The sequence below is a fragment of the Haemaphysalis longicornis genome, unplaced genomic scaffold (genome assembly GCF_048455015.1).
Source record: "Haemaphysalis longicornis isolate Haplotype H1 unplaced genomic scaffold, Haemaphysalis longicornis Haplotype H1 scaffold_6, whole genome shotgun sequence".
NCBI classification, from domain to species: domain Eukaryota; kingdom Metazoa; phylum Arthropoda; class Arachnida; order Ixodida; family Ixodidae; genus Haemaphysalis; species Haemaphysalis longicornis.
The window spans coordinates 94,284,546-94,311,112 of record NW_027526407.1 but is presented as its reverse complement, the minus strand read 5'-3'; the positions used below and the strand labels follow the sequence as shown (position 1 = coordinate 94,311,112).

The window sequence follows — 26,567 nt, the reverse complement described above, 5'->3', positions numbered from 1 at the left end:
TAAGAGTTTATATACAAATTGAACCTACGCCAGTACGTCGAATGGGGACACTGGACATATGTTCGCTATTCAGGAAAAAAACCCGCCGTGGTGGCTCAGGGGCTAAAGCGTTGTGCTGCTGAGCACGAAGACGCGGGTTCGATTCCCGCTCGTGGCGGTCGCTGTTCTGATGGAGGCGAAAAGCAAAAACGCCCGTGTGTACGAGATTTCGAGTGCGTTAAACATACCCAGGTGGTCAAAATTAATCCGGAGCCCTCCACTACGGCGCGCCTCATCGCTTGCGTTGCGTCGGCGCATTAAACCCTACAATAAATCAATCAATTATTCACCGAAATAAGAAATATTAGGGGCGAAGCCCCTCAGCAGCTCGGGCTACAGCTTCTCCTGCCGTGGTCGTCTTATTTTGTAGTAACAGTACTAAAACACCGGGACAATCGTTTTTTAACACCTTAAAACTCCTGGCTTTTGAAATTTAACACTAACTCCCTCCCGGCATTTTCGTTCACTTATTTTAGACGCTACACGCACGCAGCTGCTGGGTTAAATGAATTTGGCTGAAGTGAATACGTTAGAGTTCGTTCTACAATGGCCTCATCGCCTCTTTTCCTCTTCGTGGATGAGTTCCTCATTTGCAAAGATATGCACGAATATTGAGTAGTAATATAAGCAGCCCTTCCCCGAAAAACCACCAGTGTTTACTTCTCAACGGACTGGGAGAGTGCCACGTGCGGGAGAAGGAGGTGGTAGAAGAGGAGCAGTGGGGGAAAAATTGGAAGCACGAACCGCAGCGGCAAGCAACGTAAGCGCGCGACAATGCATGACCTCACGACGTATATCGAGTGTAACACGAGCTGAACGGATGATACTAGCTGAGTAGCAGCAGGGGATAGCAGGAAACCACTTCACAGAGCGGAAAGCATTGCAGGCGCGTGGGGGTACATGTGCTTTCCGGTGTCGGAGCAGCTGCGGTAAACGCAACGTGACAGTGACACCAAAGCTCAACGTAAGCAACACCTGTCTGGGGAAGCGCGGAATAGAAAATCAGTACAATCGGCGTAGTTGGCAGTACGTATTCGCTATTCACTCCCAAGCAACTAGCGACAGACTTTGCCGTTCTACTGTTCCTGGTAATGCCTGGGAGGAGCGGGTTTCCTGCAGAAAAGAACAACTATGGGCAGTCCCCGTCCACGAGTGGTACGAGTGGTTTGTACGGACCAGTCTACCAAGAAATGCCGAGCCTATGCGGAAAAAAATGCCAACAAAATTTACAAGCAAAGGCGGTGCAATGTGGCGACTTTTTACAAAGCGGCGATATTTTTGTAGCCGCCTTTTATGGCTGAGCACACGCCCTTCTTCGGTGCCGCTGTATGTCTGCAATTGCGGAAGTGGAGAGGGAGAGTCGTGGACATGCAAATAAGCTCCATTGCTTCACACGTGGGATGGATTCACCAGCGACATGCAAGTGGGAGATGTAAAAGCGGGTGCATCGCGGCCTTATGCGATCTGTGTGCTGTCTTCTGTGGCCGCTCTTCGAGTTGGTGTGTCACACGAGCGTAAGATGCCTACTACGCGGGCGGGAAACGAACAGTGCGAAAAATTATGGGCGAAAATAAAGCTCCAGTGATTTCTGAGTGAGTTCATTTAGCAAATATCTAGGAAGTATGCTCAATGGCAAATTACAAACAAAACTTTTGTTTCGGGATATCCTCTCACCACGCCCAGCTTTGCTAGCCATCCTTCTTAACAATTAAAAATAGCAGTGACTTTTTTACTCCGTACTGCTGAGGCCATTGTCTTGACCGGCCAGCGATACCCAAATCAAAAACGACAGCGGCTTTTTACAGCGTGGGGCTCTGATAGAATTTGCACTTTAAAAGTGGTTTCCGATAAGTGATTTTCACCACAGCGCTGAACTGCCATCGCGTCATTATCCTGCATAATTTAGTTACGAAGTCTTCGAATTTCACGTGACCACGCTAGAAATTTGCCACCCAATGACCCCTCCGTCTATCTCGAGCACAGTTTTTTTGCATGCTTACTGTGCTCGGCGCCTGCAGACATAAACACTGAGACAGAGTATACCGCCGAAAAATCGCTCGCTTTTAACAAGGTGTATAGAAATTTCCCACAGGCGCATTATTCAGAAAGTTGGGTCAGTAACCACCTGAAACATTGTGAGTAAGCGTAGGCCATTATATGTTTTTAGCAGGGAGGTCATGAAACGCCCGTGTGTATGAGATTTCGGTGCACGGTAAAGATGCTCAGGCGGTCAAAATTAATCCGGAGCCCTCCACTACGGCGCGCCTCATCGCCTGCGTTGTGTCGGCGAGTTAAACCCTACAATCATCATCAGGAAGGTCACGAAAGACTCCTTTTTATTTACAAGTGCTACCGCACGGGTGTTGCTATTCCTCCCGCGGACGAGGCGAGTGAGTGTGTGAGTGACTGAGTGAATAAATTTTTTGTAGTCCAGCTTCAGGCGCTGATGGTTGGGCGCCCGCCCGGTTGAGGGCCACCTCTAGTTCGGGAAGCCCTGGTCCGCGCTGGCTGCCCTAGCCCTCTCCACCAGGCTACGCTGGACTGAGAGGTCGGAGCTGGCCGGCTGGCCCACCCACTGCTCCTATGTCAGGTGAGGAGTTGGGGTAAGGGATGGGGTTTTCTGATACTCCCAAACCATGCAGTACAGGGTGCGGGTTTGGAGCAGAAATTGCACGCAGAGTAGTAGAGAGTGGGGTCCGTGACATGGAGGGTAGGATATCAAGTTTCTGTGTTATGCTACCCAAGTGTCATGAGCAACGGCCCCGAAGGAGTATTGAGAATAAATATCTTTATCTATCCAGTAGAGGCTGATGTGCCGGCATCGCTCCGTGGAAAGCGTCCCTAGTCCGGTATGCCTTGCCGTCGGCTGGCCGTCCGTGCTCGGGTCACCAGTCTGAGCTGGATATCCGGGTCCGAGATGGCCAGGGAAGCCCTCCACTGCTCGAAGGTGGGGTTGGGAAGTGGGGGCAAGTCCGGTGTTTGTTGGCACTCCCATATGATATGGTAGAGGGGGCCAGGCTGGGGGCATTAAGCGCAGGGGGAAGGTTGTTGGTTGGGGAAGATGAGGTGGAGGCGGGTGTGATGCGGGTAGGCATTTGTCTTTAGACGCCGCCAACTTGTAGCTTCCTCTCTGGAGAGGCGCCAGTGTGGTGGTGGGAGGCTGCGGCGAGTTTGCTCGTAATGGGAGAGAATCTGTGGGTAGCCGCTTAGTGGGTGGGGTTGATCTTGAGGGGGTAGACATTGGCTACCGTCGGCAACGGCTCGGTGTATGAAATCGCGAGCCGCGGAATGAGCCGCTTCATTACCGGGGATGGCGGTGTGTCCAGGAGCACAGACGATGCATGTATCAGGGGTGGTCGAGCAGTTTTGGAGGATGAGTGTACTGAAATAAACATGAAAATTCGCTGCAAGCAACAAGAGCCAATCGCACAGAATGAGCATGAGAGGATTCGGAAGGGGAAGAAAACGAGGAGAAGGGGGGAGATCGAGTTGACCAGGAGATTCACCAATGAACATCATCATCATCACCACCACCACTACCACCATCATCATCATCATCATCGTCATCTGACCAAGCCACGCTCCTGGAAGCGTATAGGCCTTTCCTAGTCAGCACAGCCAAGCGAAGCATGGCGCCATCTAGTAGCATGTTGGAGCTATGTCCACGTGCATGTGGCCCTGAACTTAATCGCTGAGAACCGCTTGGTCTCGTAGTGTAGTAGTTCCGCTCTTGCGAAACAAACATCCTCACACTCACGCGGGTTCAAATCCCCTCACCTCTTTTTTTCATTTTCAAGGGTGTCATATTTGAATATTAACATTTGTTATCACACATATAATCTAATTATGACACCTTTATACATTACAAATATAATTGCGAGTAGTTTCGTTGCCTTTTGGTCAGTTTAAGCTACTGCTTCTTGTACGTTTTTGCGGGTTTTGCCCCCTTTAGCTCGGTTTTGGCTATTTCTGTAAGATATTTTTCTACACCGTGGTTTTGAACCACTGCAGGTCCGTTTTGGCTGTTATTTATTTCAGTTCGGGTGGTCTTGTATGCTTTAGGTAAGTTTATGCTGTGATGTAACCCCCATAAGCAAGCTCAGGTGACGGCTGGCGGTACTGACTAGGAAACGCATATACGCCTCCTGGAACGGAACCCAGCCTCGTTGGACCCTAGGCAGGGCCGGACGACGTCGGAGAACTATAAACACGACACCACTCCTTCCAGTCTGTGATCCTTGAGTCAGACCCCACTGCAACGCACTGTCGGCGGCTCAGTACTACCCAACAAGATCCATCTGGACCGCCGCGTGGTATGGCTCGGGCTGCGTATCCGTGGCCCCCCCGACGGCACCCGGGGCTATACACCCTGGGCTCTTGGCGGCTCCAGTTGGGATCACTACAAGAAATTCCCCACATGCATGACAGTCAACAACTACGATGTCAACGACTGTAACGTGAGAATGCACAGCACTTCAGAACTCTTCCGTGAATGAATTTTAACTACGAGAACATTTTTGCTTCACTATATAGTTAAGTGTGTCGTTAAGGCAGATACCGTCTCTGTTAAATAAATGTTTTTTGTGTATCCTGTCCACTAACTCGATTGACGTTGCCCCAAGCAAGACATAGAAAGAGAACACTGAAATCACGGATAGCTCGCGACATGAAAACACTGAAATCACGGATAGCTACATCACGCGAAAAGAACTTTCAAAACTCCTAATCGTATTCAATCCACCGCGCGAAAGTAACATGCATTCACATTATGATGGACGCAGCAACTATCTTCTACGCGCCGGTAAATTCTTTTTATATGACTCTTCTATGTAACAGCTGCTGAACCGGTACTTCATGGAGAAACCCCGATTCTATACCCATTAGAAACGACCGCAGTGTTATTACCCGAGAAATTATGCGACGCTTGTTCACATCGGTGCTAACACTTTCAGGGTTGCAAGCTTGCGGGATGACGAATTAGTAGTGTTAACCAGGAGCGAAAGAAGACGGATCTCGTGCGCCCCAAAAAGCACTCTCTAAACACAAATAATACCCTACTGTCACTCCATTCTGAACGTGCCCCGATGCGCACATTGGAACTGCACAAACAAACGTGCCGCCTATTTTGTCTAAAAACAAGCAGAGTAGGTGGACAGGATGCACGAGACCGTGTATATGGCCTAGAACAACGCGCTGATTGTTCTTCGTAATCTAGAAGAGAACAAACGCTACACTCGAGCAGCCAAACAAGTATGGGGGCCGTTTATTTGGCGGTAAAGGTTTATCTGCTATAGAGAGTTGTGCTTGCTTTCGAGCGGTCACTATCAGCATGACCATAGGTGTCGAATCGTGTCAAGTGACTGCTGTCAGCGCTTAAAGTTGAACTGCTTCGGGAAGCACACTCTAAGATAACGAACTCAACAATCTTTTTAGTGCGTGCGCTTGTATGTCTGTGGCCGTTTTCATATCTGCGTCCTACGTGCGAGGGTTTGCATGAGGGTTCTATCAACAACACACTTTCGAGGGCCGTCTGGTGCCAGAAGGCGGCTAGGGCAAGGGCACCTAAGTGGTTCGGATGAATTGTGAATACGGGTGGAAGATCGTGGATTTAGATCATTTTTCAAATTGCAGGTATTACTAAATACCTAGCAATTGATCTGAAGCGCATTTGTAACTGCTTCGTTCAAACCAGTATTTATCCCCGGCAAGTATATGGTTATCCCTGTTTCTAGGGAAATTGACCCTTCCAATGCGGAAAACTTAGCAAAATCCTATCACGTTATTTTTACGAAATGTTAAAGAAACTACTTGAGGTAAGAATGAATAAAACTCCGATATTTTATTATACTCACTTGGCACTTTTACTCAATATATAAATCTTACATTGACGAAAGTATCATTTCGGGAGCCGTACGAACAAATTTCTCCGAACATTTTACACTGTGTAAAACAGCACATTTTTTTTAAATTTGAATAATATGGCATGACGGGACCGGGTACAAGCAGTATACCAAACGTTTTCTTCAGGACAAATATGAAATCATTTCCATAAACATTAACTCAGAAAGCATATTAATAATAATTATGCAGTGATTCAAGACGTTCTTTCCGAGGCTCTTTGTTATTTTTAACATACACTAAGGACCACTCTTTATGTATTTTGTGTTCCCCATGTGTCAAAGTTGATGACAATGCGTTTTTATGGTATTAGAAGGATATAAATGCCCCATATCTAATTTACAAGCGCACCTCTGCTCTCTCGAGCGATGATGCCTTACTAATCGTATGACTAATGACACCGGCAAAACTTCTGTCGTACCTTTCTATTCCCCGCGAAAATAACTGATCCCCAACTCGTCTGTGTACATCAGCCCCAAGCAAATTCCGTCGCATGAAAAGATTGCTTTCCTGCGCATCAGCATAGACAAACACCAAATTTTGCGCTGTCATTTATTTTATACTAGTTAAAAATTTATTCCAGCGTAAATTAAAACTAAGCATTGGTTAAGCATGCGGATCTGACTAGTTCCTGTTATGCTGTATTCATAGTGTTACTTGAACTGCTGCCCTTAATGGTTGGGAAGGTTATGACAGCTCGAAGTCGCCGTGTAAGAAAGTTGCAAAAGAGGTCGTGCGCCACGCTATTTTCTGGCACTGGCCTCTAATATTTTTTATTTCATTAACAGGATATTCCCTTCTTCTGAAAATGCTATAAATACAGCCTTGAAATTATGTTCTTCGCCGTTACAAATAATTCCCTCGCCCCTAATAAGTCATCTTCCCATTTTGTTTCTAACCCAATTAATATTCGTTTCACGACTAAAGGTAACATCCTGTTGCTGAAAGGGGCACTAACATAAAAAAACGCCTCTTTTCCTCAACAAGGTTTTGGAAAGGATTAGCAATAACCTCAAGAAGTATACCTCCCTTTCGTCTTTAGTAAATCATACCCGCAAATGCCTATCAAAATCGCGACTTTAGACTACGTGTTGTATTTGTCGTGGTGGTATTAGTGATTTTTAAGTTATATTTATTTCTGTACCCTCTTGAGTTCTTATTTCTGACCTAAAGTTTTTCCAACACACGGGAGTTGCGAAAACTAAGTTTTGATTTTTTAATATTCTTTTTTTAACTGAGTTTGTACCATGTGTGAGGCATCAGGTCGTATTTTTATTAAACTTCCGCATTGTTTTTTTTATGTCATTGCATTGTAAGAAATTTTTTAGACTAATAGCGTGTGTTATTTATTTATTTCAAAATACTGCAGGGCAGAATGGCCCTACCAGGAAGGGCAAGTGAAGAATACAAAGGTCACTACTCGGTATCAGCAGCAAGAACAACAACACAAAAAAACGCAACACTACCTGGAAAACAACATAAAACAAAACAGCACATGGACAATATACGTCATAAAGCCGATCAGAATGCGATATCAATCGTACCAACACACTGATACACCATCACTGTATTGCGTCAATACCATCGGTTCAACAAGACAAGTGCTGCTCCAATGCTCTAGCGAAGTTGTCAGCTGCTAGAATTGACTCAGGAAGTAAATTACAGTCTTCTATGGTACGCGGGAAAAAGCTATTTTTAAATGAACTAGTCCTTGCGAAAATAAGCTCTAGAGCATGCTCTCGTGTGTGACGCGTTCTTCTCGTGGTTAAGGGCTTAAGGAATGTAGGTATAGGCAACGAAACTTTCTTGGTCAGTATATTGTGAAGAAGCAATAGACGGTTTAGCTTCCTTCTTGTTTCTAGGGTCGGGATATTATTGTTGGTCATGAGCAGCGAGGGGGAGTCTTGTCGTCTGTATTTGCAATAAATGAAACGAACGCATTTTCTTTGGAGCATCTCAAGTTGGTTGACATCTTTTTTAGTTTGCGGGTCGCACACAACAGACGCATATTCAAGTTTTGACGTGATGAAAGTCTGGTAGGCTAAGATCTTAACATTACTCGGAGAATGCTTAAGCTTTCGCCGTACCAAACATAGCGTTTTAAAGGCTGATTTTCGGTCACCTCACTATATTAATTAAAACCTCCCGGCAAATGAACGTCGTTCATTGGGTATAGCGTCTTTACCTTTATTGTGTTTGTTTCACGCCGGCCGAGCTGACTTGGGCGCGAGGGGCGTCAGAACAAACCGCGGAAGCTCCTTTTCTGTTCTCGGTGCTATTGCGTTCACCCGACGAGCGGGCTCGTAGAAGACTTATACAAATGCGTCGGTCGCCCCAAAGAAGTTACAAGCGACGTTAGCACTTGAAAGAGGAAAGCCTTTCGTACCGGTGGCGGGGGACCATTGACGTATTAACGACCACTATTACCGCCAGCAGAATGCCCGAACCGGACGGGAACTGGAATTCAGTCAAGGGGTCAAAGGCAGGAAGAGGGCACCAGATGTTCTGTCTACCATGGTTACAGCGATCAAAGCTATTGGGCGAAGTTTCCATTCGCTCCACGTCTGGCCCTGGCGACTCGGTGGCTGGGATTCGTCAGTGGGTAGGCGACCAGGCTTTGTTGGGTGCTCGACGTCTTTACAAAGCAAAGGCATTTTAGCGGCGCGGGGCATAAATATTTCTGCAGTACTTCCGTTGGAGTTACAGGTAAACAGCTGCGCTGTAAAGAAAGTTCTCGGGGCACCTTGCCCTAATCAAGTACTTTGAAGGGGAAAGCGTTACGGCTGCTCCTTGCGATAGTAATCAGGAACTTCTTCCTTGCCACGTTATTTTTCCGCTTCATCGTTTGCTCCGTTTCACCCTGTTTTAGAGCGAATTACTACAACAGGCTGAATAGCGACACTGCACACCGCGGCTTCCCCAGATGCATAATTCTGCGTGCCTGGCGTGCGCTTGGTCCGCACCCAACCAGTGACTTCCGCATGCAACTCGAAATGTCACGGACTTTTCGCGCTCAACGCTATTTCTTGCTTCACTACGAAGGAAAGACGCGCACCCGCCGCGGTGGCTCAGTGGCTAAGGCGTTGCGCTGCTGAGCACGAGGTCGCGGGTTCGATTCCCGGCCGCGGCGGCCGCTTTTCTGATGGAGGCGAAAAGCAAAAACGTCCGTGTGTACGAGATTTCGGCGCACGATAAAGATACCCAGGTGGTCAAAATTAATCCGGAGCCCTCCACTACGGCGCGCCTCATCGCCTGCGTTGCGTCGGCGCGTTAAACCCTACAATCAATTAAGAAAAGTGCGCGTCACAAAGCGCAAAACCCGAGGACGAACAGGTTTTCGCGCCCCTTAGAAAAAGCGTGTCGTCAGCTGTTTTTTATATCCTACGTCACTGCCTCATTGCGCACCTTTTGCAATGATGTATCAAGAACAAGTAGCCCAACTTTCCATCGTGCTCAATTTGAATAATAATTCAGGTGTGTTTTTTTATTCTTTGCAGGGGCGGCCATTTGTTTTACGTAAAACCACAATAACCGTGAAAATGCCAGTTGTTCGCACAACAGGGATCTTAATGCTGCCGCCTTAAATGTGCACCTGCTTTCATGGACGGAAAAGACCCACGTAAAGAAGTGGTTGGCTTCTTTCGCGTGGCGGTGTTGGCTGCTTTGAAAAAGGGGGAAAAAGAGTCGACAAATGCTTACTCCGCGAAATGACGCCGCGGCGTCGTTATCGTCTAGAACAGTTGTCGCTTCAGCGATTGCATTCATATTTCACCATTCTGTAGCCTTCAAATCTTTTTCCTGCAAGCTGGGGTCTACCCTCATTTCTTCGACGTTCTATCTTTCTGCGTTACGAGTTGTTTTGACGTGATTGCTGCAAGTTCTCGTGGGTTGCCGATAGGGGCCGCGCTTTGATGTAGCGGATTATTTACATATACAAGGCGTATGTGTTTCACACACACGGTCGCAAGTTCCAGCTTTGTCGCCTCTCCACTTGTTATTCAAATCAGTTGATCCTGACGCTAGCAGCGATTTTCTAGCTGCAATATGACTCTTCGCCACGGAAGTCACAGAACTGTGCTCGTGGAGTTGTGCGTGTACGTTTGGTGCATTACAACGAGATTTCTGTTCTCTGTTTGGTTTTTTTGGGTACGACCTCGGCAGGTGCCAGCAGTCGGCGACGACATCCTTCTTCGTTCCGCTACGTCCCTCGCTGCTGACATTCGAACGGGCAAGGTGAACTTATTTCCTTTCAATTATGCTCCCTGAAAAGTCTTAATCCATATTTGATGTAAAAAACCGCTCCTGTCAAAATCCTAGTACACCGTAAAGAATCTCATAGAAAGACATTTTCTAATCATTTAGAGAAGGAGACTAGCCTGAGAAACTCCTGGCGAAAACAGAGCATTACCAGGCGACAGTAGTCGCTGCTTTTATTATATTAACATATAGAGAGTTTTTTATGAGCAGTAAAACAAGCAATTCTCTCCAATTTGCGCGTCTCACTGTTCCAAACCATGATGGTGACAACAACGCGCCTGGTTGCTCAACTGGTTTCAAGAAGACTCCTCACTGACTCTTGCCAAAACAGAGCTGAAGTGAAGTGTTTTACTGAATCGTAGTTTTGTGAGGTAATTTAAACGTCAAAAATACCTCCTTAAAACACATTCTGCGCGATATGTAGCTTTTAATTGACCGGGTACCTCGAAATAGCGGAGATACTTTTTAGCCAAGTAGTAAACATTTGTACTATTGTAGGACTACTCGTGCACTCCTTGCCACGAGAATATTCAGTGTTTTCTTGCAAATATTTGTATATACCCAAGCATTTGAAGAGAAGGAGAAATTTTTACCATCCATGCTCAAAATAAAGAGATGTACTAACATGCGCTGGCTGTTCACACGGGGTTCAGATTAAAGGTGAAAATAGGGCGTGCTTCATAAAGGCTGCTCTACACCTAATAGTGACAGATGCCGCGTTCAGAGAGCTATACTGTGCCTTGGGAAGCATCTACTACGCGGCTAGTCGGTTTTATGTGTTCCTTGTAGGAGAATAAATGGATCTTCGTCTGGTTTCCTGAACACGACATTACGTTCTGCGGCACTAGAGTGCCACAAAGAGACTGCTACGAAAGATGCTCTCCGTAAACAGAAAACATTTATGATGGCATTTACTATTTTTAAGGCCTCATACACAATGAAACGTTCTCAAGAAAGGCAATTGCGTTAGGTTCTGATGTGTGTTGCACTTGAGAAAAAAACCAACCGTTAGCGGCAGCTCTTTCGATGGTGCGTCGTAAAGGTCAAAGCAAACGCGCTGAAATGCATTTTTTTGCTCTTAGGTGAAAAGCGTGCAGCTAATTTCAGCGTACATTGAGCGGATTCGCTTGGTGCAACCAATAATCAACGCCGTTGTCGAAGAGATTTTTGAGGAGGCCCTCCGAGATGCTGATGCTGCAGATAAGCTTGTGGCTTCCGGAAGCATGACCATTCAAGAAATGAGCCAACAGAAGCCGCTGCTGGGATTACCCATCACCATAAAAAACAGCATTGCTACAAAAGGTAAGATGCGGAGTACATCAAAGTGGAAAACGTATTAGTATACATAATTTTGAAGGTTTAGTGCACAGAAACAGGGACAAAGAAAAGAACACACGGACAAGCGCCTTCTATCAAGTGAGTAAAAAACGCGAAAAAACACTAGTGCTAGGCGACGCAACGGAAGACGAGAGCCAGAAAAAGGTCCTTAGGCCAGGGCCCAAATACTGCGTTGAGTCAAAAATCGACATAGTCGACAGGCTGGCACTTAGAAGAGACGTCGCATGGTATGTACCAGTAAAAGAAATGGACAAATGGGTCGTGGAATGTGTCGAGGTCGTGGCCAAAGCTTCAATGCGCGCTAGGACTGGGCGGAGCGTTGGTAAGGCTGCTAAGTATTTGGTTGACAACAACCTACGTGTTGTTCAGGCAGAGAGAGAAGGAATGTTGGTGGTTATACCCGATGCCATGTATTTAGAAAAGGCTGCCATGGCAGTCGATAAATGCTTCAGCAAAACTGAATCAGTGTGCAAAGTGAGAAAAAACAGGCGGTAGAGTTGTTAAAAAGTAACCAAGAACAACTACAATCAGAGGTTAAAAACACACAAGATTTTAAGGTTTGAGGCTGGATGTTTTTTTCTGCGCAAAGACACATAAGCAAGGTGTTCCGTTTAGGCCAATTGTTTCTGAGCGGGGTTCATGACGAGTACTTGGTCCTGAGTTTTTACAGAAGATGTTGAATTCACTCAGCACGCATGATCCGTTTTTATTGGCTAACTCTGAGGTTCTAGTTAAGTTGCTGGCGTCTTGCTGTGAAGAAAACAGCTGGGGCTTTAGCGTTGACGTTCAGGATATACAGGGTGTCCCAGCTATCATGCACCAAGGTTTAAAAAAAGAGAAATTGCATAACTCGAAGAAAACCTAGTGCATAATGTTCGCAGTACTGTGAAGAAGCGGAGAGTAATTTTTCCGTTAATGAGACTTAATTAATTAATTGTAATTAATTATCTAACTCGCGAAATACTGTCCTAATCACTGAAGTGTCAATGAGGCACTTGTAGGTAACCACGAGGGGCATCTAACTGCGGTATTTTCAGCGACGAACTAATCGCGTACACATTTATTCTCACTGATAAAGGAAACCAGCGAAATATGAAAAATACCACGTGACGACGCCTACGCGCGCATTGTAAAGCAGCGTCCCCAAACAAAGCAGATTAAAAGCAACTGCTTCGCGTGTTACCCGCCCGAAGAGACAGCGCATCGCCTTGATAATCGCATGCATGGAAGGAGCAGCAGCAGCAAGATTCGTGGAACGCGTGTGCAGATAAGGAACAAACTCGGTCGCGATTTCTTCTTTCTTTCTTTTGTCTATTTCATGCTGGCTAACTCAGAGGCTAGCTGTTTGAGGGCGTTGCTTTACGGTGCGCGCGGAGGCGCAGTCACGTGGTATTTTTCATATTTCCCTGGTTTCCTTTATCAGTGAGAATAAATGTGTACGCGATTAGTTCATCGCTGAAAATACCGCAGTTAGATGCCCCTCGTGGTTACCTACAAGTGCCTCATTGACACTTTAGTGATTAGGACAGTATTTCTCGAGTTAGATAATTAATTACAATTAGTTAATTAAGTCCCATTAAAGAAAAAAATACTGTCCGCTTCTTCACAGTACTGCAAACATTATGCACCTGGTTTCCTTCGAGTTACGCCTTTATTCTTTTTTAAAATTGTGTTGCATGATAGCTGGGACACCCTGTATATTACTCACTGCCACATGATGTTTTAGTGCTCTGCGTCAACGAATTCATAACAAAGGATAACGATGAAGTAGTTTTCGCAAAACTGGGGGAATGACCGTGGAATCGTTCCTAGAGCTTCTTCCTTTCTACACGAACAACACACACCTCGGGTTTAGTGACAAGACGTTTATACGTACTACAAATGTTTGCATTGGATCGAAGGTGGCCCCTGTCCTAAGCACACTTTTTTCTGAGTAGTGTGGACCACGAGCTGGCCAAAGATTTAGATGGCGCGGTTACGAAGGTGTTCAGATACGTGGACGATTACTTAGTTGTGGGCTCAAAGGTCGACAAAGAAGTGTTCACGAAGCGGGTGCTAGACGCGTTTAAGTTACGAGGCAAGGGGTTAATGTTAATTTCAGAAGTACCCGCTAGTAATATGCTGCAGTACCTAGGTACAAAATTTGCCTTTCAATCGTATCGTGTATGCTGGTCGTATTCTTTTTGTGCTGGAAAGCCTCTGCTTAGCTATGCCTCAGACCATTCGAGGTTGGTCAAACATGCGGTTGCTGAGGCCTGCTTAAGATGTGCTTTGTTTAAGTCGTGTTGTTACGAAATGAACGACGGTTTCAGACAACAAATACGCCGTTTGCGGGACGCTGGTTATCCGCACAATGTTTTGCTGGCATCTAGCGGCCGGTTGCTTCGAAGGTAAAACAGGAAAAACAAAGTACGACGGAAGGAAGCAGTCCCAGAGAGGAACGGTCCAAGGTTCCCGTAATACCTTACGTGCATGAATTCCCCTATAGAATTAAGAAGGTGGCAGCAAATTACGATGTGAAGGTGGTGTTTTGAGCAAAAAGCAAAATAGAAGGTGTGTGTCGCATGATCAAACAAAAGCATGAAAAAGAAAAAACATATGAAGGAAAGAATGAATGCACTGTAAGGCATGGAAAGCAGTTTGTTGATTGTATAAAAGATGTCGCGTATCGGATACCTATGACGTGCTGTAAAGTATACGTCGGGCAGATCGGCAGGTGTACAAATATAAGACTGAGAGTATGGTTTAAAAGGACGGCCATGCACTCATTTGGCCTTACATTGCAACAGGTGTGGATGTACACCCTGCTTTGACAACACTGCCATTTTGTTTAAGCACCACAATAAAACATCAAGAGAAATCCTTGAGGCATTCCATATTTCCCATTTAACAGAAGATTGTGTAAGCCAACCCTCAGTTACATTGTTAGATAAGGAACTTTCGCTGCTATCCTCGTTGGTGTGAATTGTTGACTGTAGCGTTTTTGCTATGTGCGCCGTCGATGGGTTTCCTGTACTGGTGTACGCAGTGTTGTAGGGGAGAAAAGTCTGTGTTTTTCGATTAAATCACTCAGTTGATACAAGTCGCTTGTCTGTATGTTCCTTTCCCTGTCCCAGTTTCTCTGCGCTAATTCTTCAAAATAAATCAGTTCCAACTAGGCCGGCTCGCAGTGATGTTTTAGTAAACATATATTTACGGATGAAAAGACCTACAAACAGAGCAGAGCGACTTTACCGGGGCAACCTGTAACCTAATCAAGATTTTGTGGACGCGTTGGTCTGCGTCTCCCGAAATTCTATACACTGCATTTAAAGCCATTGGAACAGGGATGGGTGTGCACAGATGATTTTGGTGCGCGGCTGCCCTTTTCTGCCCCACGGTGATGCGAAGTCCGATAGCCAAGCGGTTGGTTTCCGCTGTACTTTGCATAGGAAAGGAGGTACGATTTGAAACGATTATTACGACATTTACGGCCTCCACGCGCAGAGTAAGCCACTTCTGGAATAACCAGTTCCTGCTCGAGAGCCTGCATTAAGCAAGTTTATTTTCTTTGGTCATAAGAAATGTTTTTTGAAGCATGGACTGTTTGAGATGAAAGGCCCAAAGAAAGATGAAAACTGCATGAGAGGGGCCGTGACACTCAAAGAGATAGCACGGAACAGAAAACAGCAAAAGCACTCTACCACTAACCAAGAATGCGGTAGCAACGCGCTAAGGACATTAAAAGTTTTTATCGAGGCACATAGCTTTTCCCTAATCAAAAACAATTATTTCGTTAAGTATGCTTTGGTTGGTAGATGATGGTTGTACGCGAAGATCTCTGGCAGGTATTGTGCTAACGTTTACAGTACAGCAACTGAGGAAGTCAATGTTTTAATCCCCGTAAGGCCAGTAAAACAGCAAAGTTCTTGTAGGAAAACCACTCCACAGGACCCGTGCTGAAGTGCCCTACACAAAATATTTTGTAGGGGCACACATAAGTGGTTTGAGGGAATTCTGGGTCAACAGGACTGTTCTCTGTGCATCCCACTGACAAATGTCTCTTCACAGGGCTGAGGCAAGACGCCGGCTCGTTGCTACGGCTTGGCCATCGCGCAAAAGAAGACGCCCCGTCCGTAGCTCTTATACGTGCGGCTGGTGCCATCCCTTTGGCCCTAACAAACGTACCGGAGTTGTGCTTGTGGGGAGACGCTAAGAACTGCATAGACGGCGCCACTCGGAATCCCTACGACTGGAGACGGAACCCGGGAGGAAGCAGCGGTGCGTTTGTATACATTAAAAAAAATAGCTACAGCACGAATGGAAACAAGGACAACCGAAAGACGACTGGACGAGCGCTGACTTCCAACTGAAATAAATACGAGAAATCGTGCACCTTTTATGCGCATCTTGCACCTTTTATATCTCGTATTAAGTTCAGTTGCGAGTCAGCGTTCGTCCAGTCGTCTTTCTGTTGTCCTTGTTTCTGTTCGCGCTGTAGCTATTTTTAAAGTGAACTACCAACTTGCCCAACAGTAAACTTTGTTATTAATCACTTCCTCGGGCGAGTCTCTTTGCAGGTCCTACCTAAACATCACGCACTCAGAAAAGCTGTTTTAACAAATATAACCCGACTTAACTTAACCTTACATAAACCTAACCGAAAAGCATCCTATACTAATACCACCTAATCTGATCAAATTCATCTAGAGTTATTTTTCAATTAGTTTCACACAAGGCAATGCGATGCTGTGGACGGATCAGCAAAACGGCTGTTCCAACTACCACATGAACCTCTCAATGAATGTCATCGATGCTGAGGTTGGCTGCTCCAGCGCACTCCTTGTACAATTTCATGGTGGGAAATGTATTATTTGAACCACTAAATTACCTCCACGGGAGAACATGTATTGAATGTGATGATTTGATTTTTGTTGGAGTGCGGTTAAAAATATTTTCGGAAATTCTTAATAATTTTGAACAGAAAATATGTGGTCATGTCGCGGAAGATATTTTTATGAGGCTTGCATTGTTAGGCAGATTATTTCTTGCTCAATCGCTAAAGTATGGTTTTTATGGTGGCTGCTTTTAAAATAATTCAGCGTTCGTATTTCGCAGTAGAAAATGTCAAATTTAGTAGTACGAGTCTGCCACTTTATCTGAGACCTAGGTTTAGGCGAGTGTTTTTGCGTTAGGTAAACTGAATGAATTTAAAATTTAGAATTTTGATCTCTCTCCTTGAAACTGTTGCAGGCTGAGGAGTGATTACGCTTTAGTAGCTGCCCCAGTTTAGCGATTATGAACGCTTTCCACACAGCGGTTCCACCGGAACAGCTGTGTTGAGCCACACCTAATGCCCTCCTATCGCAGCCGATGCGACTGAAGTAGATGTTGCTCAATACGCAGAAATGACCAAAATATCGGTAGTGGCTGCGCAACTGGATACGTTCTGTCCAAACAATCCACATGCAATTTACCATTTCATACTCTTTGGAGGCCAAAAATTAACAAATCAGCACCCGTCGCTGATGCACAGTGGCTAAGGCCTTGCGCTGCTGAGCCCAAGGACGCGATTTTCATGGGAATGCTACTCTGGCTGCTTGTCACTGTTTGTGGAGGTTGGGATCAATGTTTTTGGTAGGAAGAGGACCATTTTTTTATACCTTTTGCCTTACCCGGCTCCTCGTTTTCAATAATTCAGTGCACGTCCTCGAAGGGCCGCACTCTCTGCAAGATGGCAGGGAATCCTTTGTTTTTTGCAATGTTCATATACGAGATTACGTGTGCCGCGCTAATTTAGTGGAAAGTAAGCGATAACCCTAAAATTATATGCGTTTCGTTTGGCGCATAATTTGGGAGGCCGAGGGCCACCTTGTAAGCCGTGCGGAGTGTATTGTTTGTTTGTTTTGCCTCCTTTCAAGGCAGTGCAAACACAAGCTATAGCTCCACCGTAGTGAGGCCGGCTCTGTTTATAGTTTTTCTACGCACTATTCTTGCGAATGCATACTTGACTTTTAATCTTTTTTTTATGGTGAAGTTTCCCTAGCCATACCTGTGTACGAACATTCAGAGGACTGTCATTTCATCTGTTTCAGGTATCTTTGTTGTCCAAGCTTAATGTTTATTTGCCCAGAGCTTATGCAACGGGTGCTGTTTATTCGGATGACCTCGGATATTTGTTCTCTACATAATATTGCATTTTTGCCATTGAGCTTTTTCACCCAGCCTGGTGCCAATTGAAGTCCCTCTTCTTTTTCAGACAGTGATTCTTAAGGCCTAAAGAGACAAGTCTATGTGCAAATGCTTTGTAGGTTCTTTGGGATTTAATCATGGTGATGTTAATGGGGAGAAAGACTGCCAAGTCTGCTTAACCAGCGCGGGTAGACAAGAAAAATTGCGCCCCCCCCCCACTGGAGAGGCATTGCGGGGCGCTGGTGTAAAGCACGTGTCCATTTCATCTTTTCCTCTTTTGTTTTATTTCTTTTTTTGGGAACATTGCGTTTGTATTTACAGTGCCTCGAAAGCTGCGTTCGTCGTGGCGTCGCCAGGGAGTAGTGGTTAAGCCACCTGCCTGTCACCGCGCTTTCGTTGGGTTGTTTCAGGTCACTACCACCTTTTTCAGAAAAAGATGACGCCATGTTTGCTCCATCCCAATAGTCTAGTTGACTCGATCAGTTAAGGGAAAAGCGCGAACTTCATGGGGTAAAGAGCTGATATTCATTTTTCTTGCGTATTCCAGGAAGCCTTACGCCTTTTCTGCCGTTAACGCCTTTCCGTTGGCGCCTTTTCAGGTGGGGAAGGTAGCCTCATTGCGTCCGCCGGATCTTTGATGGGACTCGGGACCGATATCGCCGGAAGTGTTCGACTGCCTGCAGCCTACTGTGGAATATTCAGCCACAAGCCAACATCCGGTCTGTATTTAGAAAACTCGAACGTGTTTGTACAAACTTTCCCAGTTGTATCTGTTTTTCCTTTATCGCCATGTCCAAATTTCCTCTCTTTTTCGCACTGGTCCGGCTAAATGCCATGGTGACATGTCACATGCCGCACCTTTCACGTTTGATGCGATGGTCGTAGCACACTTAACCTGTTCTCTTAAAAACTACTGCTGTACGAACGATACTTGCGGGGTTTATACCGCATTCTTTTCTTCCCGAGAAAAAAATTCTCGTTATTTTTTCTCTTTGAGCAATAAACTTCCTGTGTTTGTTTTGACACATTGCAGGAACAGTACCAAATGGTGGTCTGGTACCTGACGTTGGGGATGCCATGCGGCAGTACAACTGCGTTGGCCCAATGACAAGATTCTCGGAGGACTTGCCGCTGCTGCTCAACATTCTGGCTGGCAGTAACACCAATCAGCTTAGGCTGAATAAGAAGGTGAATGCAGTCTGCGGTCATCCTATAATCAGAGAGCATAATTTTAATGAAGACCAGCGATGTTAGCCGAGCCGTCGGGCTGGCTTGCCACGCTAGATGAGAGAAGAAAAACAAAAAGAAAAAAGAGAAAAAAATATGAAAACGAGAAGGTGTCATTTGATGCGCCCAAAATTTTCAATAAGTCAGAACGGATGATCGGCTAAGGTCTGTCGATAAGGGCCTGTTGTAGGTTTTTATGTGATACATAGTTTACTTTGAGCATATTTATTATACGTACGTTTTACAGCTTTCTCTGTGAGGCTTTATACTTAGCATACAGTTTCATTTGAAAATGATAGCAAAGAAAACAGATATCTGTGGATTGATTGCTTCCTACAACACAGTGTTGTTTAAAATATCCGGGAGTAATTATTAAGAACCTTTTTTACCTAATTACCGGCAATACACTGCGATGCCTGGGTGGGAAACCATACTAATTACAAAAATTGGTATAAAAATGGTCGAGTTATCACTTCCTTGTCTTAATTTGGTCGTTAGCCTTGTAGTTGAACAAAATTACGAACTCCTGTCTGATGTAAATGCATGGGCTCCTCCCAGAGACGCGATGGTATGCGAAACGCCTGGAACTCGTTCTTTATTCGCACGATCACGAAACAAGCTGTACGATGATGGGGCGCTCAAAGACTACTTTCTCGTGGGAGGTGTTATGTGGTAGCTGTGAAAGATACCCATCGGTCACAGTTTTGGAACAAAAAACATGGCCTTCTACGGGAGGCGTGTGGTTGAAGAAATTACCAACAGATGGCGAGAGCTATGCTGTGCGGGAAAATTGAACTGAATTTCCCTTCGAGAGGGTTGTAATATAAAAAATCCCGTTTTACTTTTATACCCAATCTGGGTCAAAATAATAAAGCTAGTTTTTGAACAATTTCATGGGCAGCACATATAAGCAATACGTACCGGATATATGCAGGGGTTAAATATTTATTGAGAAATTCGTAAAAACAGGTAATTTGAGTTACTACGTTGTTGTTATGGAAGAATCTCTTAAATCAGCTTGTGTTGGTTATCTATATATACAAATTCTTTTTTGATGTATCAAAGGGCCAGCCATAAAAAACAAAATTTTCTGGAGCAATTCTTTAGCGCTTCTTATTCTATCAGGGGCGTAAGTTTTAAAAGAATTTGTCCATATAGAGAAAGTAGGAATGCGCTCGTAAGTTTCGAAGTATCTGTAAAGAGCAGTTTGGCTTGGTTTTCGCATCAAATGTTGGGCCTACTGGGCCCGTGAGTGATATAATTAAAAAAAGTTCCCTTTTAGCGGCGTCGCAAGGTAAAATTCTTAAAATTGGTTTTGTGGCTGGATGGAGTAACATATAAAAGCCTAACCCAATTTGGATGCACCAAACAGTGACACATATATTAGCGGATCTTCAAAAATACCCCATTAGCTCCGAAACGCAGATTCACTCCATTCGCGTTGAAATGGGCAAAACTCAATAACTACATTTCAGCTATTCTTAAAAGCTACACATATCAGGAGAAAGCACTTCGATATGGGAACGGGTGCGTGAGATAAGTGCGAATTTAAGAAAACGCAATTTTTCGATTCCCACCGTTAATAGTAGAATTTCAAAAAATGTTTGCCTTAATAAGCCCCTACGCCATTACAAAAATGTACTCCTGAGTTTTATAGTCTATAGGTGTGGCAATTTTGGCTGGGCATTGATGAGTCAGTCAAATATTTGGCAACTGCCTGTATATGTGCAGGTAAGGTTTTATTTGACTGTTGCCGTATATGTCAAACATATATAGTGCTTTCACTACCAATTGCGAGGGGATTTAGTATTGCGCTGCAAATAAATTCCTGCGAAGCTGTTTTTCAGGGCTGATTCCACTGTAGCTTCCAGCAAACGCTTGTACAATATCTACACTATGCTTTTAAAAAGCGGGGAGCCTTCACCTATCGCTATCGGGACAAGTTTTGGGAATTCGCAACACAAAAATCAGTCATAGTTTTCGAAGGCTATCTAGAAACGTTAGGTTTTATGCTAGACCTTTGGCCCATGTGGAATAAATGTCGATTTCACGGCACGGTTAAAAAATGCTGGTAAATTCAAACCTTACTTCTCGAACGGCACAATAAATTGTGAATCCCATTTTAAAATGACGGGTTCGATGCGTGATTAAATATTATTTCTACGACGTACAGCTCACTAACGTGAATGCATTTATTCGGAATAACATAAAAGAAAGAGGGTGGCGTTTTATTCTGAGTGGAAATTTGTTTTTCAGGTGAACTTGAAAGATATCAAGGTCTATTTTTCTAAAACGGAAGGATGCCAGTACTTCAGCCGGGTGACACCTGAGGCTCAGCAGGCGGTCTGCAATGTGAGTCACTTTGCTCAAAAACACAAATGGCATATTATCCGGTGTTTTTTAACTTCCGTCTTGGCGTTTGTTAGTTGAGCTAGCAACTTAATTTGTTATTACGCTGGAATAATATATGAAAAGGTGTCATTCTACGTGCTAGTGGCGAGAGGTCACAAACGTGGAAGCTATTTATTTATTCACGATGACTAAGCATACCATCTGGATAAAAGAAGTAGGACATACATCTATCCAAAATGGCGTAACAAAAACGAGCGTTAGGACGGGGCTTCGTCTCGAATTAGTTCAGAATTATAACCTGCTCATTATGGATTGCATTTTCTACGCCCTTATTGTTTCATCCGTTTCAGCTTAGAGTCGAGCACCATGGTGTTATTTTCACACATGTCGCACACGTAACATTTTGTTATTGATTAGCCAAGCCGCACCTCCTTCAAGACAATCTACGTTACGAAGCAAAAAAAATGTGCTGTCAGTAGGTACTATGTTTGGCTAGTTGGTTAGCAGTCGCAGGACATTCCGGGCCTTGAAACAGCAAGAAACCTGAAAAAATCAGAAGAAAGGGAAGCTTTCTTTGTGTACGTGTTGCGCTGTATAATATGAGTGCATTTTTACTTTTTTACAAGAGAGAGTGTCGATCTACAGGATCCCTATGTTGTCTATAAAGCGCGTACGTCTCATAAAAATGCAGCTGTCTTGAGTACTCGCGTCGTTTTTGGATTGACCGCTGCAATAAAATTGTGCTATCTCTCAGTCTAAAGGACGCGAAAAGCGTCCCGACCTCTTTAAGCCTTACTGTGTTGAAAAGGTAAGATATTTGACCTTGTAACGAGTGTAAATTGGGCGGCTCCCCACATTTGACAGAGACGAGTGGTTTGCCTGAATTTGGCGAGGATTGCGGTTTCCTTTGCGGTCATCGTTTGCTTCCTTTGCATGTCATTTCTGTGTGGTGGTCCTGGTACAATGTAATGCAATCACGCCAATCCTGCCACAAGAATTTTGTTTCCTTCATTGGTTCCTGCAAGGTTGATCTGCAGAACATAAAATACGAGCAAAACTATTCGCGTCCCCACGATGCCTGTTCGTTTGCAGTGCGCTCATATATCAAGAAGGAACAGCTTTGCTACTCGGTCAGATTCGCCCATCTGAAGGCGTATTATAAGCATGCTGTTATTGTCAAAATGTTCGCAAATTGGGTCCATCATATAGCACTGACGCGCAGAAAAATCCCTGCCGGCGCACGATAGGTAAAAATGAGGGCGCCTGTACGTTCAGCCAGCTACCGCCAATATTTGCACTGGCATGAGTCACCGGTACGTTAGATGAGAAAAGGGAGCAGAAGAAAAAATTTCTCGTTCCTGTTAAAGCTTCACTCAGATTTATTGATAAGACAGCCGGGTTAAAAAAGAACGGGCTGCGAGAATAGAAGAAACCAACGAACACGAGGCGGGAACACACCGCTTCTTTCAAGGCATGCGCAGCGGGAAAAACAAGTTGCAAAGAGAAAGGCCAAAGCATCGTGTTCGTGTGAATGCTACATAGAGATATCTGCCGAAACAACACAGTTCTGTCTTCGACATAACACGCGCTTGATCGTTTTCAGCTGGAAGTTTTTTAATGAAAAACCATCTTTACAAAAAAGGCTGTACTTCGAATTTTCGAAGTTATATTGGGTTGGTTATTATTAACACATACATGCCACCTAACAAACTCAATAGAGATGGATCCTAGTGGCATTTGAAAAGTACCTTTCGGACAACTATAGATGGAATGCCGAAGATTACAATAAAAGCATCGGTAAAATAGAGTCTTCTAAGCCTCCCTTAATGTTTTTTGTTGCGTGTCCCCGCGCTCGTACGACGCGTTTGCAGTATTTTTGTTAGCGTGGTTGACGCCAATTCCACTTCGTTATCATTGAGATGAACCTGAAAGTGCCTGTATTCCTCCGGCTGAAAAGCGACCGCCTGGAGTACTGTTTCGAAGCACTTCCCCGAGCCGCCATAAAACAGGTCTAATCGTCAGGAATCATGTGCTGGGGAGCGGTGCATCAGCGTGGCATCTCGAGATAGTTGGCCATTCATTTTTAAAATAGGTGGGGGAGGCACGAATAATACTCGAGGTTGGCGGTGCAAGCCCTACTAACTGCTGAACAGTTTTCACTCGATTTGTCCTGTTTTATGTCAGTAAAAACGCAGCAGAAAAATGAAAGGATATAGACGCGGTTGAGTGAAGGAGAGTGACATGTGTAAAAACCGGGGTACATAAACATGCATAGTAACACGTAACTGTGTTACCGTTTTGGGATATCCGAACTTTAAGTACATGGTTGTACTTTACTGTAGTTCTTGCAGGGATTGCGCAATTTTTAACGCAATAACATGAAAGGTAATCTGAATAGAGAGAACGCATAAATATAAAATCCGGGATTACGCAATTTTTCTTGTTAGACGATCTGGTGTACCTGGACGACTGTTCTTGTTAGCTGATGGCTATGTTGGGCAAACATGGCTGTCTTGTGATACTGGTGCCTACATGCGCAGTATTGACAGTAGACGCTCAAAGGTGCGTTAGGGTATTTTCCACATTGTTCCTGTGCTGAGCCTTTCGTTTATGCACGTTGCATTTCTATTTTATTTTCTCTTTTTGTCCCAGGTTACGCAGCACATGAAGGAGGCGCACAATATAACCGCTGAAGAGCTCACTTTGCCGGAGTTACAGAACGCGGTGATAACTTGGCTGAAAGTCCGGGCTGCAAAAGATCCCAATCCCCTGGACCAGCTGTTCAGGCCCGGTGGCCTAAACACCTTCTTAGAGCTTCTTCGCATCCTCATCAGAACCGGGCGACACACCATCGCCGTGCTCGTCACTGCGAAAGTCGCGGAGTGGTTCCGATTCTCGTCGAAAGCTAAAGCCGCGAGTTTTGTGAAAACAGTCGAGGCCCTTCGTGACCGCTTCGAAGAAACCCTGGGGGACAACGGAGTATTTGTTCTACCTGCGGCAACGAGTGTGGCTGGATTCCAGAATCAGGACGTGCTCATGTGTGACTCGCTGAGCATGACCGCACTATTCAGCCTTTTTCAGGTGCCTGTCACTGTGTGTCCGGTCTTGATGCATTCATCGAAGGACGGTGGGCGGCTGCCTCTGGCTGTGCAGATAGTAGCAAAGCGCGGGAACGACAGGCTTTGCCTAGCTGTGGCGTCGGAGATAGAAAAGAAGTTCGGTGGATGGCACGACCCTGGAGCGCGCCACAAAGATTAGGGTTAGCGGCACAGACCGGTAAAAAACGTGCACAAAATCATTCACCTCACTACCCGCTGAAACCTGTATAGGATCAGAAGACCTGACCACTAAGAACAGCGACAATATAATGCTAGTTGCTTGATTTCACGCGCGAGAAGATGGAGCTATGCACTTCTCGCTTACTGGTGATATTAAGGGGGGAGTCTACATATTAGGATCCGGAATGTGTATTGTAGAACGAAACTCAGTTTTAAAGTGGTTCTCGAGGAGTGACTTTGCTCGGGCATAGTATACAAAATAAAATGCAAGTCTCTCTTTCTGGCGGTTTGTCTCACTACCCAATGTCTGTTGAGTGGGAATCTTGTCAACTGAACATTATTATATCCCTAGCCTGCAGGTGAGCGCACCAACGCCCCCAAAAAACTTTTCTCTCGTATATAAACTGCACATAGAATGAAGGTTATAGATTATTCAATGAATGAATGAATGAATGTATTCTTATAGAAGAGGTCTGTGGACTAATGTTTGGGAAGAGGAACAGCAGAAGAGAATAGGGGAAAAATCATGTTTGCAGGTGGCATGGGATTATTTCACACATAAGCCAGGCACAGGGACAATATAGTGCAGAATATTTGGGGGAAAGTACCCTGCCCAGAAGGCGGGCAAGTGTCTTGGTGGTTTCTTTATGCCCTTCCCACAGACGGATGATCTTCCATTCACCGATAAAGGTTGGTATTTTTCGAGAAGGACCTGAGGGGTGGACCCGTTTTCTTTTGGTTCTGCTGTGGTTTAGGCCAGTCTTCGTATGCGCAAACACATTGTAGTTGCTGCCTCCTGCTTTCTTGGTCGAGCTTGCTACATTCCCATATAAGGTGCTTAACACTGAGTTTGCTGTTGTGGCTTAGTACACGCGAGCGGAAAGGTGGGAATGTGGGCATGAGACCATCTGGTTTGTTTTTTTTCCAATTCGTCACAGCCATTTCTACCCATCTTTTATGTCTGGCGTGATGGCGTAGCCAGTCCGCGCTTTGCGATGTGAGACTCGCAGGCTCCGCCAAATGTTCAAAAGAATGGGTTTGTGAGGTCGTGCTGTGCTTTTAGCCCGTGTTTGTTGCCTAATGTTTTGGCGAATTTTACTCGCAATGACGTCTTGGTTGGCATCCACCGGAGGAAACGGGTCACGTAGAGGACATAGGCCCTGAAGGAGGGATTAGCCGCAGATGTCATGTCATGAGCGGCTTCGCTGCAGGGTTGTTCTGGCGTCCGGGGGTCCATTCCATGAATACGGGGATGCACTGAAGATCGACCAGTCGCTTCACTGTATGGAGAATGGTGCGGGTCAGGCGGCTTGTTTGGTTGGGGTTTCGAAGGTCATTTATGGCGGACGCATTTTCCGTATATACACTAATTCGTCCCGGTTTTTATGCAGCTTAAATTTTTCCAATGTCTCTACACCCTTAATTGGGAGCCGGGAGAATAGCCTGTAGTTCTACTGTGGTGAAGTCCAGTTCAGCTGCATTATAGATCGTGACTACTGCTGAGAATGATGAGTAAGACTCATTATAAATGCTTTTTACTATGGCTGTTTCTCTTCTGTATACGTCGGTGTAAATAGCATTGGTTCCTCGCTCTGTGGAGTAATGTAGCGTGCAGTGCATGGCTCTTTGGTGTCTATCTGCGTTGTCCCTTTCCGAATCCAGGTGTGTGCAAGATTGGTTTGCTTCGACGCATAGGTTGAGGTGCTTGCGTGGCGGGATTGGTGCGGATCGGCTCTTGGCAGGGCCTCATAATAGTGGATTACGTGTCTAGGCTTAACTGCCAGTGTCCTACGGTCTTCATGGATGCCGTTGGCGTAATACATTTATAGATTCTGTGGCTGGCAGCTCGGCTTAGGAACAGATGTGATCAGTCGGGTATGTCTTGCAAGGCCGGTAATGACTCTGAGTAGGTTGTGGTGCAACATTGTGAGTTGCTTCAGCAGAGTACGAGTCAACTTGAAAGAGGAACTGCCGCATGGGATCCGGGAAGAAGGAACAGCATGACCT

At 45.2% G+C, this 26,567-nt stretch overlaps 1 protein-coding gene across 1 annotated transcript; it reads left to right on the top strand.

Annotated features, from left to right (window-relative positions):
- The first annotated feature begins 9,809 nt into the window (after positions 1–9,809).
- On the top strand, positions 9,810–24,825 carry LOC144141033 (fatty-acid amide hydrolase 2-A-like). The gene is made up of 7 exons (XM_077672533.1): positions 9,810–10,170; positions 11,277–11,496; positions 15,583–15,792; positions 18,303–18,422; positions 18,737–18,891; positions 21,187–21,282; positions 23,935–24,825. Exons 1-7 carry the CDS (start codon positions 9,982–9,984, stop codon positions 24,538–24,540), a joined length of 1,596 nt encoding a protein of 531 aa, XP_077528659.1. The 5' UTR covers positions 9,810–9,981; the 3' UTR covers positions 24,541–24,825.
- Positions 24,826–26,567: the final 1,742 nt, after the last annotated feature.

What these genes read in the sequence shown, in the direction of transcription:
- LOC144141033 (XM_077672533.1), top strand. Translation starts at nt 9,982, where the DNA reads ATGACTCTTCGCCACGGAAGTCACAGAACTGTGCTCGTGGAGTTGTGC. An exon ending in CTGACATTCGAACGGGCAAG is followed by an intron (nt 10,171 to 11,276) that starts GTGAACTTATTT and finishes TTTTGCTCTTAG; the next exon opens with GTGAAAAGCGTGCAGCTAAT. An exon ending in CTCAGCAGGCGGTCTGCAAT is followed by an intron (nt 21,283 to 23,934) that starts GTGAGTCACTTT and finishes TTTTTGTCCCAG; the next exon opens with GTTACGCAGCACATGAAGGA.